Below are 19165 nucleotides of genomic sequence, written 5' to 3'. Positions count from 1 at the left end.
GTGGACATAACTGGCACTACAATAAATGTACACATGAGAGACATTGGCAGATAGAAATTTGCGTCTTGGCTTCGTTCACCGTACAGGGTTTGCTTGGAGACAATGAAGTTTTTTGTAACCGTTTTATAACAGTCATGTCCCTGTCGTTTTCGCACATGAACTCTGCGCCGATGTGGAAACATTTTGCTGCATTTGAAGTCATACTGCAGTCTACATTAAGAAAAAAAGCTGGTTAATTCAAATATGCCAATATTGATTTCAAGGTAGTTATTCAAACAACTGCACGCCATTACAATATGCAGAATACTCTTTTTCTGCGCCAATGATGAGGTGTTCACGTTATTTGCGATGGTAAAACTCACATTCGAAACAGGCTGGATATTGATACTCGGCGCACAAGTAACCGTTCTAGTACGCCACAATAGAACTGCTCGCCACGAAGACGTGACGAAAATTGAACTCATTTCTTGCGCGTGGTATGTAGTTTTTACCCTTTCTTTGCAAAACAATAGAGAGGCGCGAATCATTACTTCGCCTGTCATCTTGAAGTAGCACTGCAAGTGGCTGCCCCTGAGCTTAATGCTGGACATACAAAGAAGAGACACATGTTAAAGCTTTCTTGCCCACGGCGCGGAAGAAAGAGATAGGCGCCAAACAGCGCGCGTAATGTTAAGGCGATGCGTGGGAGCAAGAGCCCGCTTTTCACAAGAACCTAACGTCATGCGCTTCTATTTATTTTTTGTCTTCTTGATACGTCATGGCTCCCTCCCTTCAAAACTGTGTGTATGCGAGGCGGCCGAGTGAAGTGATGTAAGCATGAACGTGTGTGAAGTCGGACGAGTTTTGCTCCTACTCGAATACGCTGAGCAACAGTAACATGCGAGAAAAGGGGAGGGCAGAGACGTTAACCAAGCTAGGCACAGTAGGCTACCCTACACCCGGGGTAGGAGAAAGGGGAGTACTAAAAAGAAAGGACAGAAAAGAAGAAGAGTAAGGAAAAGATGGTTGAACTTTCAGCTCGAAACTACACAACATGGTATCACGCAATTCTTTCACAAGCGCTCGCGAAGTCCACTACCCATTGACATGCAGTAACGTGCATTCATACATTTAATATAGTCTTAGCGTTCACTACCATGTTATTTAACGCTAACCTACTATCCTTGTCTTTTCAACTCTCATTCATTTATACGTATAAGCGGAGCTTAGATTTGCAAACTCTCCCACACATCGACTCACTTGTAATCACTCAGAATCAGACCGGCTCATGAGGCTAAGTGGGAGGGAGTAAAGCTGAGCAGGTTATTACGTTAAATATGACTCTTACTGAGACTAACTGACCTGAATATAGCTAATAAACTCGACGGACCAGCATTTCAGTGAAATTTAGCATCAGTGAATCTGCTTGAACAGACCTTAGACAACACTGAGTGTCGTAAGCCCGAAGCATAGGAACATATAACTTTTTCCGAGCCTGAGTGAATTTTAATAAATTTTCTGACATTTGGAAGAACTTCGGTATTCTAACGAACTTCGAAGTCAATGCAATCTGCATTATTAGGAATATGTCTCGTGCCCTTGAGATATTTTCGTGAATGAACGATCGGCGCGAATAAAACAAATTAATAAAGGGAACGTCTTACAGGATACGGATGAACTTGCCGACACTGCATTTTTATCGCTTGTCACCATTGTCCTCCTTGTTTCTCTCTGGTCCATCAAATATGACACGAGTTGGAGCATTTTAGAACACAGAAGGTGGAATCACTTTGTTTAAATGTCTGTTCTTACGATAAGTTTCGCTTGTCACCAAAACTAACTTTCTAGGCACGCCTAAAATAGCGCATTGTCTTACTTTCACTCTAAATTCATTATAATCGTTGGCCTTCGCAAAGTCAATATCTCCAGACCACGAGGCAGCTGTTTGCGGCTGTGGTAGCCATGTCATTTCAATTTTTTATATATATAATGCCGTTAGTCGGTACCATATTTCACACAGCACCACATTTCCTCACGGTATGAGCTTCTTGATGTTGCGTATATGGCACACTCCAGCCCGTAGCCAGAGCATTGGCGTGGAGGGGAGGTGAGGCTAGGGGCACGAGAATTGGGATGGAAGGAGTTGTCTCTCTCAAGGTAAACAATGAAAATGGGTGTTTCTTTCCAATGGTAAAATCTTTCGCCAAGTGCGTCCCCCGCTCCCTCCTCCCCCCCCCCCACACAAAAAAAAGAATCCTGCCTGCGGGCTTCGGCCTAATAACACTGTTTCTCATGACAATTTCTTTCTAGCAAGTTCTCCTGGATAACTGACACTTTCCCAAGTTTGTGTCATAGCTGATTACCCTTGCGCAAGATTGTTGTTATTATGGCCATGGCGGCTAGAGCACGAAGAGTCAAGAAGCTTTTAACTGTCAGTTCAGCGTTTGCCTGATTTACTTCTTTTTCCTTTTCGCGTTTACATCGTGATAAACCACTCATAGGCAGTAACAACTTTAGCATAAATGTAAGCTACTACCACAGCCACCTCTGTCCCACTCATTAGAGATTTACATTGCTTGCCCATCCAATCACAGTTGCCCAGATCAGGTACGTCAAACACCTTATGCGTATTTTTGGTAGATGTTGCCAGTAATAGGTTTAAAACTCGAATTCGCTTGCGCATTTCAGCTATAGTATTCCGATATACATTTCGAAAGCAGTAGGATATGTGTTTCTAAATTGCGCTTAATGTCAAAAAGCCTAGCGAGAGAGTTTTGGAGGTGAAGTGTGGAGTCGTTCACTTTTCGGTACGTCATCCACCGCGTTTATGCGTACTGTGCTTGGTCCTCAAAGTAGGAGCATGCATAATCTTATCCATGCCCGATTAATTATGAGCTGCTTACAATGTAAAAAAAAGTTCCTCGCTGAGAAGCTGCTCCGCCTTCGCGGTCACCAGTGAAGCATGTAGAGTTGCGGCACATGCGCAGAAAACGCGCGCATGCGTAAACAAACAACCGCGCCCGGATGCAAAGCGATTTAGCGCTCACCTCTCAGCGCGTGTATGACTTCATGATCCCTTCACACCGAAAAATTTTATTCTAGCCGCTTGACAGGGTATTTCGCGTTACCATTCTATTATTAGACACTCTGATCACTAAGCTTTTTTGTCGTTCTAGAGTACACCTAAAAATCGCTAGTGACGACGCTGAAACACAAACAGAGCTTGCGCATTAACTGCAACTGGAGTTTGTGAAGCGAACAGCATGATGTATCGGCACGTCAAGCTTGTACACACGTGCGCATCAAGCTGCAAGAGAGTCTCTAGGTCAGTGTTTGAACACGACATTTGAAAAGGAATCACTGTGCATCTGAAGGACCACCCATTCTTCGGATACCTGATGATTGCGCATATTTTTGGGATGGTTGTGCGTACGCATGCATAAAGAGTGCATATGTGTTCGAGTTTGATGCGTGGATATATCGTACCGTCAGTACCAAGTAAAGCCGCAGTTCTTTTGTATGTGTTGCGTCTTCGTCGCTTGCCATTTGAATTTTCTTCTAATGATGTACCAACCTGTACAAACCAAGCTATTCTAACAATCTATTGTATAGGTGAGTACAAGAACTGTAAAAATTACTTTTTGGCCTCTTTAATTAGGAACTACAAACCTTTCATTATTAATATGTGTATTTTTTACATTAGCCATAGAAAAGTACTAACAAATACAACTAAAATCACTGACCACGGCTCTCTTGCCCATATTAATGGCAAAGCGCTGCAGTTCTGGTAGCAGAGTTATTATTCGGAGGCCGTAATCAACCATAGCGCAGCCGTGTTTGCTACCGGAAGGCCTAAACTGAACACTTGCAGCTGGCTATTCATCATTGGCTTGTGCAGGTTTCCGCTTTAAGGGAGACGACTGCTTTTCGCAGCGTCCCCTGCCATTTAGCTCGAAGTATGGGGCTGTTTTCCGCCCCCTCTTCTTAGGTGACTAGGTGGGGTGCCCCTCCACTGCCCCATGGCAACATGGTGCTTCATGACATCATACATGCAGCACATTTCAACACGCTGCTAAAACAGTCCATAGAAGTATTTCAACCCTGAGAAACAAAACAAAATACAAAAGTATTGGGTAGAATTTTTGTCGCAATGAAAACAAAACAGATGTGTGCTAAAAATTCACGGAAACGCTAAGCAGTGAGCGCCTCGAAAGACTAAATCGTGACAGTGTTACAATTATACACAATAGAGAGTGTCATAAGAATTCAGTACATTTGACAGCCTATTATCCACCATTTAGCAGCGACAGTTACGGCTAAGTTTTATCAATCGGACATCTGATCGCTCTCCAATGCACCGTCCACTATTGCACACTTTCTCACAGCATTTGCTTGTCACGCAAACCGTGGTGATCTGCGAGTGATAGGCTTAAATGAAGCGCCAAAAACAAACGGCCCCCGATCTTATACGTACGAGGGCTCAACTACGTGAACCAGGAAGACCAACTCTTCGCCAGGACCAAAGGACCAGTCGAAGACACAGGGGTCCTGGCGAGCCGTCCCTCCTCAGGCCACCGCTTGAGGAGCTGTTTGACATATGAACATTCATATTTCTCTGTCCTTTTCGGTTCTTTATGCCTTTGCAGGCGTGAACAGCTTCGAGGCCCTGCAGAGTGCCGAGGTGAACGATTTCAGGCGCAACATGCGTGCCTTCTGCAGTGCCATCGCCGACCAGCGAGCTGAGTGGCCTCCGCTCGAGCAGGTCAAGTACCGGTACCCAGCACGCGTCGATCGCTGTTCATCGCAGTTTCCGCCGCCTCACATGGCCGACAGGGTGACCGGAGATACCGCATTTGACGCACACATCTTGCTCGAGAGAGGGGTGAGATGGGCAAGCTGTTGTGATGTTCTGCAAATTGTGATGTTCTGCAAAAGAGAAAGTCATGTGTGATTGAGTGCTCATAGGGATGTCATTGTATGTATCGTTAAACCTTTATTGTCAAAGCTGTTACATAATGCTACCAAGGAGGTTCTATAAAACCTCTGGAGTGGCAGTCCCTACCGCCGCCAACGGGAGCAAGTGAAGCCGGCGGCGGCGATGTTGCTAGAGAAAAACAGGGAGGAACCGCCTTAGATCGCAATAGAATACGCGCGTTGTGCGAGTAGGTTTGCAGTTCCACGATAAAAAAATGAGATGGAAACCACTTTTAGGTTACACCACCGAACAAATGCCTCTTCTTGTTTATGAAGCAAATTTTTCGATGCACCCATTGTCTGCTGCACGCTTTCAGATCAATCCGTAGTCGAGGGATGCTTCGCATATCGACTTTGCTGGCACACCATTGCGGTTCAAAAAGGTTGTAGTATATATTGGGTGTTTTAAGAAATGCGCCTGCAAATATTCAATATCAAGGGGAACGCGACATTTGCTCGCCTCTTTCATATATGTGTTTGTATGTGTGTCGGCAGATTATCAGAGAATATATACAAGGAAGTTGAAATAATTAAAGGTATAGTTAGAAAAAGGAGGTAATCAAGTAAATTGGGAGTCACCTGGAACTTTTCTAGAGTAATCGAATTCTAACCACTTTACAGGCGGAACCAGTACCGAAGCACTGATGTTGCGTGCAACCGACAAGCTCCAAGAGACGTACCCCAAATCAACCGTTTATAAGAACGATTGCAGTAGCGTTACTTCTGCATAATATTTATCAACTTCAGTTGGCGACGGGTGGTGTCATGGCAAGCGCAGCCGTAGAAACGAGGTAGCTTGATGTTTTATATAACGCCACTCACTCATTTTAGCAACTTCCTCTATCAGCGTTATGGTTGTGGTTTCGTCGGCAAGATAAAACAGATTTCAAAGGTGTCTCCTCTTGTTTTAGACGCACTTGCTTATTTTTGTGACTACATTCTATTGAAGCTACCCCAAAGAGGTAGAAACTAACAGGTTTTCGCACATGCGCTCGGAAAGCAAGAAAAATTGAAGGTGCACTGCCAGGCGGCAGTCTGGTTGTCTGCCCCGCGTTCTGTCGAAGCAGCATTCTTCGAAGTGAATAGGACAGAGGTAGTCACCATCCGTAACCCTCCAACTATTTCTTTGAGCAGTACGTTGCCAGGCAGAACGCAGCGCACTGTCTTTCGGAAACCTGTAACGCGGATAATCACGGCATGGAACTATTCTCTATGCTAGCGAATCCCTCAATAAATATGCACCAAATTTGATATTCACTCGCCAAAAAAATATGCATGCACGCCGTCAGTCTTGCTTTGTGAGACAACACCAGAAAACTTGGAATTCAAGGGAAATTCAGACCCCACTCATTCCAATGTTTGATACGTGCAGCCACAAACCACAAGTGTTTCGTCCATAACCTAGAACTCATGAACAACGTCGTGTCAGCGAGCATTTAAAGCTTCAAGTTACCTTCCATACAGCTATAAGCATGCAACACACGCATGCGCACCTTTGATATTGTTTCTAATTTACCAGAATGCGCGAAAAAAACAGGTGATTATCAGCGAACAAAGCGAGAATACTTAAGCGTTAAAAGTGATCCCAGGCGTCTTCTTGATGCGATTTTTGCACCGATGAGCGACTCATGAAGTCACCATGGCCTTGTAAAATATTGCGCTGCTTTACAAAAACGTGTCACAGTCTGCAAAGGCCACTGGGAGGATGAAGCTACGAAGCGCACTTTGTCGTCTACTTCCGAGTCTTTCCTTTTCCAATATGGCGGCGACCGGCGTCACTTATTGGGGCTCACCTCCACTCCATAAGACATAGTATGGAACCTCCTTGCTTGCTACCTAAATGGTATGACAGTGCTGGCCAGTATAAACGTGTCGTCACGTGACTGTGCCGCTGGACAACTAAACAATTACACCTTTAAATGTCGAGACGCTATGACCCAACTTGTGTCCGGTGAAAAATTTCGAAAATGAAAAGGAAGTAACGCTCGCCGTGCCAATACAGACCCGAACGTGGACGTCCATCGTCAATAATCTGATCGAAGGTGAAACGACGACTTTTGGACGAGTGTGATCGCACATTACGCTGTTATCGCCGGAGCTTGTGCTCTGGAATGAAATGCATGAGACACTGCATGTGTTCAGTCCTATATGCGACGATTCGCAAGCAGTCAAGAATGTTCCACGGGATTCAAGCGTGACCTGAATCTGGTGCGCCAAGCGGCAACATGTGTGAGAGTTCTACCAGTGAGAGCCATTCACAACAACATGGGAATGTTGTTCTACCAGTGAGAGCCATTCACAACAACATGAGTGTTTCATGATGCAATGGCCGGTAGGTACCAATATGCGAAGATGCAGCAAATAAGAAAAATGAAAACAAAAGCGCATACCATTACGGCAAAATTATAGAAAAGTACACGATAAACGGGATAATATTCTATACGTTTTTCACGGTAAGGTTATCAATCTTTCACAGAAGTTTTTTTAGAAATGACTAAGTTGCTCTGAGGTGCTATAGGCAGCTTGTATGGCTGACTCCTTTGAACAAAGAGAAGCCCTTCTCTTATAGCAGTGAATACGTTATGCGCAGTGCTTTTACAATGGCTCTTTGAATTAGTGAAGTTCACTCGAAAAAAATGACAACAGAAATAGTTGCCCTACTACAAAACTAAAAATTGTCATTTGGATTCACCACGGATGCACATATATATGTGTCCTCTGATCAGCGTAAGCAGTCTGCTATGATGTTTGAGTGACAAAAGCGCTGGCTGCTGGCAACAAACACTTCCTGTCACGTCTGGCTGCTTTTCGTCTTCTCCTTTAAATCACCCTTAGCTACGTCTTGTCTCATATTCGCACGTTGTTGCGCAGGCTCATAATACAGGGCACGCTAACTGATGGTGCTATTTTGTCACGCATGGCACGTAATGGCTTCATGAAAATGCTGTGGCAATAGAATTGATTTTACGCACCGATTTCACCTAATGTATTTACTGAAAGGTAACCCTTATCAGGGGGTCAGTATGATTGCTGACTACATTTTAGCGTATAGGCTGCAATTGTTTTATTATGCGAAGAAATGCAAAGCTTTTGCTAAAGTATTCTTCTTTATAGGGTGCTAAAGATGTCCTCGTTAAAACGAAAAGCATCCTGAAGCATGAGCGTTCTGCTGCTACATATCCGCACCCACCTTTTTCTAGCTCGTGCACATTGAAGCTTAAATATTCCAAAAAGGCCGACATGCTTATTGTCGTAAGTTCCGACCACGCTTTTCGCCAACATTATATTGGCAGTGATACACCAAGACGAGGTCCCTCAATTAGTTTTCATTGGTCTGTCTTGCAACCAACGGGGACGGTTCTAAAACACCTGCCACTGGCCGAGTTGTAACGATGTCTTTTCACAGCACAAATGGTGGTTAAAAGCATTTTGTATTATTTAATTTTTAGAAAACCTAAAGTTTCTCTTTCACTAGGGCTCGCTTATTGTGTGCACGTCGGTGAGCGCCACTCCTCGGCAGCTGCTGCAGCAGGTCATGCAGAACGCTAGAACGGAGGAGCAGTTCCTGTGCCACACGGTCGAGAGCCTCGTGCTCAAGGTGTGTGGTCGGGAGGAGTACCTGCTCGAGGAGCTGCCACTGCTACAGTACAAGGTATGCCTGTGGATTTCGTAGTTGTATGCTTCAGCGGACAGCAGAATTAGCCTGAGCGAGGGAAAATGTAAGATATAAAAACAAAAGAAATCAGCAAGAAAGTATACATCAACAAATATTTGAAAAAAGTGCTTTTTTGGACCATGCTCAAAAAGGGTTGCAGGGCCCCTTTACGAACGAAACTCTTCGCGCCTGGCACCCACCGACGGGGGCAACACACGCAGTCTCCGCACCGAGTCTACCTGCCGCGCGAGCCGAGTGCGAGCGACAAAACTGGGAAAGGTTGATGCCTGCAGGGAAAGTCATTTAAGCAGCTAACATGAGAGCCATGGAGAATGCAGTCCGCTTTTAGTTAAAAAGCATGTTGCGAATATTCGTTGTTGAACTATACAGAAGAAAAATGTCCCACCTGGGCCACACTGCAGGTTAAAATTCAGTGCCTTATATAAGAGGTGGCCATTGAAGAGTAGTGCAGGGCGTTGTCTTTCGCGGGCGAGGGAGTGTTTGCATTGTCAACATGCTCCGATCAGTCTCTCTCGCCATGCGATGAGCGCTGAGGTGATGACGATTGATTGATTGATTTGTGGGGTTTAACGTCCCAAAACCACCATTTGATTATGAGAGACGCCGTAGTGGAGGGCTCCGGAAATTTCGACCACCTGGGGTTCTTTAACGTGCACACAAATCTGAGTACACGGGCCTACAACATTTCCGCCTCCACCGGAAATGCAGCCGCCGCAGCCGGGAATCGAACTTGCCACCTGCGGGTCAGCAGGAGGTGATTGCGAGAAAGAGCAAACTCTCTAGAGACTTGGCGAGAGAAAGTGCACTCATTTGCACTCCAGCAAGTCTACCGTCACGACAGCAGCAGCAGACAACGACGGATGATGCACGTCGGCACGCTGAGACCTTAAGGTCATCGCCTTTGCTAAGTTTCGTGAGTAGCGCTACCTCAGATCCAGATTCGCCAGAGTTTCGGTCTTTGATACTCCAACTCACAAATATTCTTCTCGTCCAGACTCACTTGGACTAACATTAACCAAATTAATACTCAGTCCTAATGAGACTCAGACTCACTGCTGGATTTAAGTCTGAGTGAGCTTGGGTAAGTCGACTGATGGGTGTTCCAGCGTGCAAATGAATTTTTGATAACGATGTCTCATGCCTTCAAAAGCAAGGTATGAGTGGTTGCCGGTGAGCAAGAAATTTTTTAATAAAAATGCTCCAACAAGATGTAACTTTCTCAAGACTTCCGCGAAAGAGTTTTCAGGAGGCGTGAAGGCACCCCTCCTCCTTCGTAACACAAGCTTCTCATCAATAAATATAGCCTGAGGTGGCGTATGAAAGTCAGTGCGTTGAACTGTGTGAGTATAAGTGAGCCAAACTAAGGCTTTTGTAATGGCAGACATGATTACAGAGCGGCTAAAATGTGGAGCTCATTAGGATTAATTCAAAGTGTATATTTGCACTCAGGCCTCACTTGGACTGAGTCCTACCAAGTATTTTCTCAATCGGATTCCAAAAAACAAAATAGAACTGACTGAGACTTACTCCGACTCGGACTTGTGGCCCAATCTGAATCCTATTGAGTCTGAGCTATTGCATGCTTCAGGGAGTTTGTCGCCTATGAATATAGGCATAGGATACACCTAAGTTTATCAGTCCAGGGTCAACGTGCTCCAAACTTAGTACTCAGCCGCACTAAGTTTTTTGCTTTTTCTTGAACAAGAATATATGTACTGCTAGTTTGAGGCGGAAAGGAAATCGTAAGATGCCAGGCAAAATATCCCAGTGTACCAGGTAAAATGAACGCTGAATAGGAACGCTACGCAATTTTGACCACCATGTTATTTCAGGATGATATTGAATATGAAGTGCAAATCGGACTGCTGAATTTATCGCATATTAACACTAGTGTTTAATCTGCTTTTCAGCTCCCTTCGTCTTTTTGTGCACCTGCAGGTTGATGCACACGAACAAGCGAATTTGAAATAGCAGTCAGCATTCGCTTTTGGCGTTATTTCGTCTTTTTATTTTTGTATAAAGAACTGCTTTACCATTCCTTCATTCTAAGCATCTACGAAACATTCTATTTTTGTTCCCATACTGGTCAAATGTGAACTGCTTCCATCATCAATCTACTTTTCTTTTAAGTTAGAGTAAGTACAATAATTGCGTAAATATAATAGGTTGTGCATGAAAGCATTTTGTACTAGCTTTTATAGCCCGTATAAGGCTTGGTTCACATCAGACGGTATGAAGATTTGGGGAAGTGTGAAGGATAAATGCGGTGTGCGATATCAATCAATAACACTTGTTACTTCCTTAATCTCATGTTGTATTGTTAGCCCACTATCTGCCACGATTGTGATGACCATGTTCTTGATGCGTTGAAAACACGGAAGAAATTACTATGATACATTATGAAACTATGAGTTAACACATAAACTTTGACGCGATTAACTGCACATTTGTTCAGATAGACGTTGCAGGCTGTGGGCAGCACTACTAACATCTTCAGCTTTTATCTGATGTTTAGCCGTTAGAGGCACACTGGCTGAGCATTGTTTCTTTTATTCTACGAATGTTTTCTTTCAGTACGTTCAAGACAAGATCTCCGAAGGTACACCGCCTCAGTTTCTCATCGTCCCCATCAGTGACATCCAAAGTAAGTGTGCACTAAAGCATTCCTCCCGCTTCTACGGTGCTTAACTTGATATGTCGGACAGTAGTGTGACCACCTCGTAATGTATACGCTATCTTGGCGTGCAAGAAAATTTTCGCGTCTGTACTGCGCCGAAATTCTTTACTCACATACCGTTGAAATAATCGTTACCGACATTGCTAGCGGACCTCTATTGTACAAAGCGTCGTCATGAGATGACGTCGTTCAGAACAGGACTGCGCACACGTACAGACTACTCGTACTGATGACATTACAATGATTAGCATCTGTGGGTTAATTCAGTATAAGGTGGTGTTCAAGTCTGTGAAGTGTAACAGGCTGATCAAGCTGCATTAGCATACTTCTTTTGAGTAGGGCATAATGCACTATATAAAAATGTTTTGCGAATCCTTATATAATATTTGTAAGCTTAAGAGAAACTAAAGCAGATCACTAGCAGAAAATAGGAAGAGGTGGGAACTCCAGCCTTCTAATAATTCTTGTATGACTGAATGGCTCTTCTGAAAATTTAAATGATTGACAAAGATAACATTGAATATCAATACAGCCGGCACTTACGGGTGTCTGTATTGCTCGCAGCCGATCACGACATCGTATACGCACAGATCGAGCAGCGCGATCCAGCCAGTAAATCTTCTCGGATGGTATTGGATCAATGTAAGTGCGTTTCGGCCTGGACCATAAAAGAAGCCTTCCGGGTCAGGGTTGTGTCCGCCTCTGCTGTCAACGTCGAACCAGGAGCAAAGGTGGGATTCAAGTGATGTGGCCTTTATCGTTTTTATATCACTTTATATATTTTTGCGAAGGGTTTATACTATATTACTATGTGTGCTGAAGTTACTAATTTATGCACTGAAGTTGTAATCTCTGCAACTGTTATTTTAACTGCCGGTGTGTGAAAATAAATGTATTCCGTCTAATATTGGCATGATTCTTTGCATTAGAGCCATTCTTGCTCACATACTTTGTTTAATTTACCACTTTAAAAACTGTGTTTATGTGGCCACCTTAGTGAGAACCACAGTGTGGTGAACAAAGGACACAGTCAACGCCACGTAAAAGAACATTTTCTTGTGTATTGCTTTTACGAAGAATTGGGAGGTTTAATTAGAAATTAGTATCGATCCACTGAAGTGAGGCCCTGTCAGACTGCAATCAAATTTTGTTTTCGAACAGTGCTAAAATTTCTGTGAGCTTATTGTGTGATCCACTTTCTGAGTCATTTAGGCTTGTACACCGCATCAAAACACGGTCTTTTAGTTTTTGTTTGCATAGTGTTCTCTGCTAGTACCACTCTGCCCAGGGAAGTCCAGAATATTTCATTTATCTCATTAGTACATAAAAAGATTGTTGAAAGAGTGATGTTCATTAGGGCATTTTAATGTATTCCAAACTACTCATTTGCGTGCTGCTCAGTGTTGTGAAGGCAAGGTCTCCTTATCTCTTTTTTGGCAGTCACAACGTTTCTTTATTGTTTTTATTGCGAAAAGTGCAATTTGCGTTACGCAACTATCAACACCCAGTTTATGAAGGCATGTCTGATTTAACAATGGTGGGACGTTAAACCCCACAAATCAATCAATCAATTTAACAATGGCTGATAACATTAAATGACTCGCATTTGTGACTCGCATCGGGAAATCAGGGGCTACCATACGTCACCACCCTGATGAGCACAAAACCACGAGTTCACTTTGGTTAACGCAACAAATCACGTATTCGCAAATTTTTGCGCACGCTTATAAACTTTACGTAGTCGCAATCATCGAAGGGTCCCTCGACTAGGCCTCCGACATCCTGAAGTATTCAATGCTGAATCAAACGAATAAATTAATTTACCATTTTTTCAAACTTCGATGTCAAGTAGCTTAGCGCTTTTTTTTAATGTGTGAATGCCTATTAGTGCATTTTCATACATGTGTGTGCTTATATAAGCATGCACATTTAGTATTCGTCATGATCGGCTTGAAGGGACATCCCTCCTTTATTCCCTTTTGCAAGCGCAACGCTTCAAAGTTGAATAAATAAATTAATAAATAAATAAATTGTAACAAGCGTGTTCTTCGGAGTAGTTTCAACAAAAAACTCGCCAGGGCAAGCAAGGGAGCTCAAGCACAGAAATAAAGAAGGCAGGAAGGAAGTGCCTCGACTGTGGCACACACCTGCGCTTGGGGATATGCGAAGATCCGAGTAGTTCTGACAAAATAGTGTTAATTTATTAGCTCACGCTTTTTAAACTATTGAAAAAAGAGGAAAATAATTTAGAAATGAACAATTAGAAATAACTGGTATATAAAATGAACAAATGGTTTCACCAACGACAATAAATAAATTAGTGAATAAAGCAATTTGGAAAATTGTAATTTAAGAGTAATGATAGGTTCTTCAGACTGGATCTATTTGAAGCTTTAATAAACTCCTGCAGGCATCGGCAACTTTCTTGTCAGTAAAACCTTGGGACAAAGCCCGAAATAAAGTACATTTGGAGTGGTCAACTCCAACCATTCGAGGTGGAAGATGGCATCTAATGTAATTTTGCGCAACTCAGCGTAATTTTTACAATATATCAGATAACGTTATGATGTCTTAGGGACTTCACAAAACGAACAATTAGGGGAAGCAGCCACACCAGCCAGGCCAAGAGCGCGACACACAAACGTCGTCTTCATTTCTCTCACTGTTACAGAGCTGGCGCCACTTTGCACTGGTAAAAAATGAATAAATAAATAAAGTAATAATTAATAAATAAATTGCCATACCGGGAGCCCGTGCGCCCATTGAGAGATGCCTACACTGGCACTGGGTTCGTGTTTTTTTTTTAGCTTCTGTTGCGTTTACACCATTTTGAGGGCGCTTATGTGAGCAGAAGAGCATGTAGGAGCAGCACGAAAGCTCCTGTCAAATATTTCAACCTGCTGAAAGCGAGCTTCTCTGCTTTTGCATGCAGCTGGCAGTGGATGCCGGACTGTATCATGGCACAGAACTCTTGTGCGAAACGCGGCGTACGAACGAGTGCGCGGTCAACGACGATGGCCAGTGCTCGTGGGACCAGGAGCTCGAATTCACGCTTCCGGTGCAGGATGTCCCGAACGCGGCCCGGCTTTGTCTCGTCATGTATGAGGTCACCAAAGGCACCAAAGGAGGGGCACAACGGTCACGCCGGAGAGTCGGACCGGTGAGTGAACGCTTCGCATTCTGTATCACAATCACAATTACTAGATGGAGAGCAGAGAGGCTGCAAAAAGGCCGAATGTTCTCGGAGCTATGCACTGTCAGAAGGACAGGAAAATTGGCCCAATATTAGCAGGTGAAAGCCAGCTGATTAGCCGACGTATGCTGAAGAAGTGAAAAATTTACCAACGTTTGGCAATGATAGCCCTTGCCCCAGCCGATATTGGTGAGATGTCGGCAAATGAGACACCATATCACCTATGAGAAACTAATATTTTATGTAGGGTGGCAAAGCCGGTCCAGTATTGACGACCAATTCAAGTGGTTCAGTCAATACCTTAGATCACTGCAAGCAACTTTGGAGTCACTGCCGGCAACCTTACATAGCCACTATAAAAACGATATTGGACCAATGTCATAATCTGCCTGCACGTGGTTTACCACCCTGTTTTTGGCCCTACAAACTACAGAATAATTTTATATTCTAATTCATGGCGTATCCATAAACTTCTTTACACAGCCTTCAGTTGTATCAGCGCCGATGGCCAGTGCTCGAGAGATTTATGCTTGGGGTAAGTCTGTGCACCGTACTAATAAACACAGGCGGGCTTGTGCTGAAGGAGTTGAGCAAGCCGTACTGCCACTCACAGCAAGTGCGTTAAAAATATTACATCAGAGGAAGAGAGATAGAGTAAAGGAAAGAACAGTGATCTAGTACGGTAGAGAAGGAGGTTGTAGCCTAGTATGGGAGAGAAAGTGTGGCCTAGTGACGAGGAGTCTCGATGCACGAAAGCGAGCGTTAAGCGAGAACTCTGCTCGGCAGAAGAAAAGAAAAGGAAGGAGAACCGGATATGGAATGTGAAGAGGAGCGAAAAAAATAAATATGTAAAGCGAAATAAAACTTATTTCTGAGGTGCAATTTCAAGTAGCGTACCCATGGTACGAAGGAGTGCGCTCTAACGACTCGGAATTCCGGACGCCGCTGCAGTACTAGCAATAATAGGAACCACATGATTGCTTGGTATGGGTGATAAACCAGAAAAAAAACATCTTTCATTCATTTATCATAAGAATCAGTAAAACATGAAAGTAAAGCGTGACCATGCAGAAGCAGTTTATTGTTTACCCTTACATATTGGTGTAAGTGTATCTTACACCATGTCCTACATTATATAAGAGAGCTTGTGCAATGTTTATTGGAGTTGGACCCCTATAACTCCGCTAACGTGGATGCATCCACATTAACGGTTAGTCAAACATATCCATCCCAAAAACTACCATCGATCAATAACAAATAAACAAATAGTTGTAGTCACAGGTGAATGCGGAACCAGAGAAATCGATGTGACAGTCAAAAGGAACGTGGCTGATTGGACGCCAAACTTGGGCTAAGATTTTGTACTCGTCGCATGTTGGAGCCATTGAACGCCACGTCCCCACCAGAGGGAAAGCCAATGCGCCTTGTATTTGATCTGTTGGCTGGCCTCAATTTTTGCGGGGCGACGCATAGTACATACATACAAAGCAGGCGAGTTGATCAATGCGATATAGAGCTATTTTTAGATGCGAAGCAGCTATTGGAATAACGCGTGTAACTCCGTACGTACATGCGTCTGTACGAACGCGCCGCAAAGCGTTCCCCTTGCCGCAGGTGTTGGAGTGGTGTCAAGCTGATCTCGCCGCAGCTGCGCGTTGAAGTCGTGATCCCCTCTCAGTGCGCGCTAACGCCACTCTCCCTCTCGCCTGCCACGCGCTCGCCGCAGCGCCCGCAGCTGTCGCCTCGTCCGTTCACCCGCACCACCTGCCGCTACCGCTGCTCGCTGCGCTACCACGACTGCCACTCGCTACATCGCTGACTCGTCGGTTCACGCGCAATAAATTTGACGCACGCCTAACGTACGCGTTAGAACATGTTTGTACGTCTCACAAAACCTACACCTGCCATCGCGTACAACGGATTTTTCAGTGCTCACCCCAGCACCTGCGTTTGCGCCGTTCAACCCGTGACGCCACCCATGCGCAACGCTGCTGCCTCGCATCTGATCAGGGTTCTTTTTGAGAAGATGGTGCGAGTTTTTCGGTATGACTGAATGCTATGAATGATACCGACACTTGCGGTAAGATCACTACCGGGGGTGTGTTTGGCGTTGGCAAAATTGCACATACTCCTTTTAAAAACGCACCTAATTAGAAAGACGCTTAGAAACAACGCATTGAGGGAACTGATTGCAGATGCCATGGTCATAATGCATTACTGCACTTTACCAATAAAGCTGAGATTACTGTGGCCGATATAAAAGGCGTATTTTTTTAGGGTTGAAAGTATGTGACCGTAATTCTGTGTATATAGCGTATCCGGCATCTGTTGCCGCGGGCCTAGCGGTCATGGATTCTATGACGAAAATAGGTCACTGAAATCTTGGTGGTCTCCGGCATAAAAATATTCGTGTTAAAAAGATAGCGAGATCGAGCGAGAGACACAGAACAAAGGACAGAAAGAAAAGTAAAGAGAGAGAGACAGAAAGAGAGAGGAACAATGATTCACAGCTCATTGTAGCAATCGGGTGGAAAAGGTAAGTAGGAGTAATATGAAGAGAAAGGAGGGAAGTGCTATAAGCGTAGCGTAATCGTCTATATTGTAGTATAGCAAGGGGGTGTGAAAAAGAAGATGAATTGAGTGGGCGGAGCAAATAAAGGCCACCAGCTCAATAGTATGCACGGACTTCGCCCCACTATATTCGGCATTACCTTTTTTTCACAAATGTAGAATTTACAATACCAAAGCGCTTGTGTCGCGCCATGAAAGACTGCTTAAGCCTACTGATAACTATCTTATTTGCTTCGCTAAAATAAATGCCATTTTCTTTATTATAAGACTCGAGCAGTCACGGGAAGTCATGAGTAAAATGCGAATACCGTTAACTTTGCAAGAAAGCTTTCCTTTCCCTTCATACAGCACCTCCTTTTCCGCGGCCCTGTTTTCCAAAGTAAACATGGCGTTGAGAAATTATTAAGTGAATCAGTTTGCGCCCAAAAACACACTGTTTTGTTCTAAAAGAAAGAAATCTGCTGTTAATGTGGCACTGAAATGTACACTGAACCATCGAAATGATTCTCCTATGCGCATTTTAGTAAACATGTTTTTAAACGCATTATGATGCCAGCGAGGAAGCCAAGATCAGCCTCAAGCTCCCGTACTGCTTGAAAAGAGCAACACAAAGATGCCAAATCATCACTTCCGTAGCCTCGGCCTAATGTCAAGATCGGCTGTCGCCGAGTATAGTGCGTAGTGGCCCACATCCTTTATTTTTCATTTTTTAAAGGCTAACGCGTTTCACTAAACAAACAGAGGTGCACGCATTGAATACTTCGTAATACTAGTGGTACAGTTTTTCTCGACAAACTGTTATTAGCTTAAACAAAATAAAGTGCCGTACAGCATTTTTTCAGTACAAAATAATGTTGCTTGTAACCAATTGTGTTCCATGCATGCTACTGCGGGAAAGCTAAATTTCAAAACAGTAAAAGGTATTTTGTCGCCTTTATAAATAATTTCCAACAGCGTGTACATCATATGCAGTGTCACACGAACTGCAAGCTGAAATATGTATGTATGTATGTATGTATGTATGTATGTATGTATGTATGTATGTATGTATGTATGTATGTATGTATGTATGTATGTATGTATGTATGTATGTATGTTTGTTTGTTTGTATGTATTGCCACTAGAACAAGTTCTGACAGTATTATTTCCATTGATGCTGGCAGGCTTGTTTGTGCCGCTGTTCAGAAGAGGACGAAGATGCGCGTGTAGAGAAAAACGATGAAGTCGTACTGCCGTTGTTCGAATCATTTTGACGTCCTTGTGTGCCATTATCTACCGGTTGCAGTTACGGCGTAGCGTGACACTGGTGTAGGCGCTGGGTAATAGTCTATGCACTGTTACCACGAGGGAGATCTCGGCCCCAACATCGACGCCTTGGTAGAAACAGCCAACCTTCCACGCAGTCGGCGGCAACTAGGCCTACCATTCCAATTCGGCCCGCTTTCGGAATGCTCCAGAACCATGGAAAATGCGACAACTGCAAGCCAGACTGAACAAACCGCGACTCTGCCAGCTCAATGGCCACCAGCCCCTCGAACCCCAAAGCCCTTTCATGGGGAGCCCTACAAAGACGTTTAAGACAGGATGGACATATACGATCAAGTCGTCGTCGCCAACGAGGGAGACGAGCACCGGACACTTCGGTATGTCTATTTCTACCAGGAGGATTCAGTGCGTATTTGGTTTGAGAACCACGACGCTGCCCTGACAACTTGGCTGGTGTTTTGCGCTCAGCTGCGGAGCACGTATGGTACCGCCGACCGGAAAGAACAAGCAGAACGTCTCCTCAATTCTCGCAATTACAGACCAAATGAAAGCGTGGCCATGTTCATTGATGAGATGTCTCGTCTGTTCCGTCGAGCTGATTCTGCAATGACGGAAGACAAAAAGGTACGCTTTCTGATACGGGGTGTCAAGGAGCAGCTGTTTGCAGGACTTGTACGAAACCCACCAGCTACCGTGACGGAACTCCTCCGTGAAGCGACAACAATGGATCGAGTGCTAAGACAGTGGTCTTCGCATTATGAGCGGTCCGACAACTTTGCATGTCTGTCAGCACCCTTGGCAACACCCGACGTCACGAGCGTGAGAGACC

The 19165-nt window shown here is 44.2% G+C and overlaps 1 protein-coding gene across 2 annotated transcripts in view; it reads left to right on the top strand.

The window, feature by feature from the left end:
- LOC142804119 (phosphatidylinositol 4,5-bisphosphate 3-kinase catalytic subunit beta isoform-like) overlaps positions 1-19165 on the top strand; it is a 92332-nt gene that overhangs the window by 14240 nt on the left and 58927 nt on the right. For both annotated transcript variants that reach the window (XM_075890702.1, XM_075890701.1), the window contains exons 4-8: positions 4626-4861; positions 8429-8605; positions 11204-11273; positions 11871-12037; positions 14239-14466. In XM_075890702.1, coding sequence (XP_075746817.1) covers positions 4626-4861; positions 8429-8605; positions 11204-11273; positions 11871-12037; positions 14239-14466 — 878 coding nt within the window. The remainder of the gene's footprint in view (positions 1-4625; positions 4862-8428; positions 8606-11203; positions 11274-11870; positions 12038-14238; positions 14467-19165) is intronic.

This window comes from Rhipicephalus microplus, chromosome 3, assembly GCF_043290135.1.
Source record: "Rhipicephalus microplus isolate Deutch F79 chromosome 3, USDA_Rmic, whole genome shotgun sequence".
NCBI lineage: Eukaryota > Metazoa > Arthropoda > Arachnida > Ixodida > Ixodidae > Rhipicephalus > Rhipicephalus microplus.
This window is presented reverse-complemented; position numbering and strand designations above follow the sequence as displayed.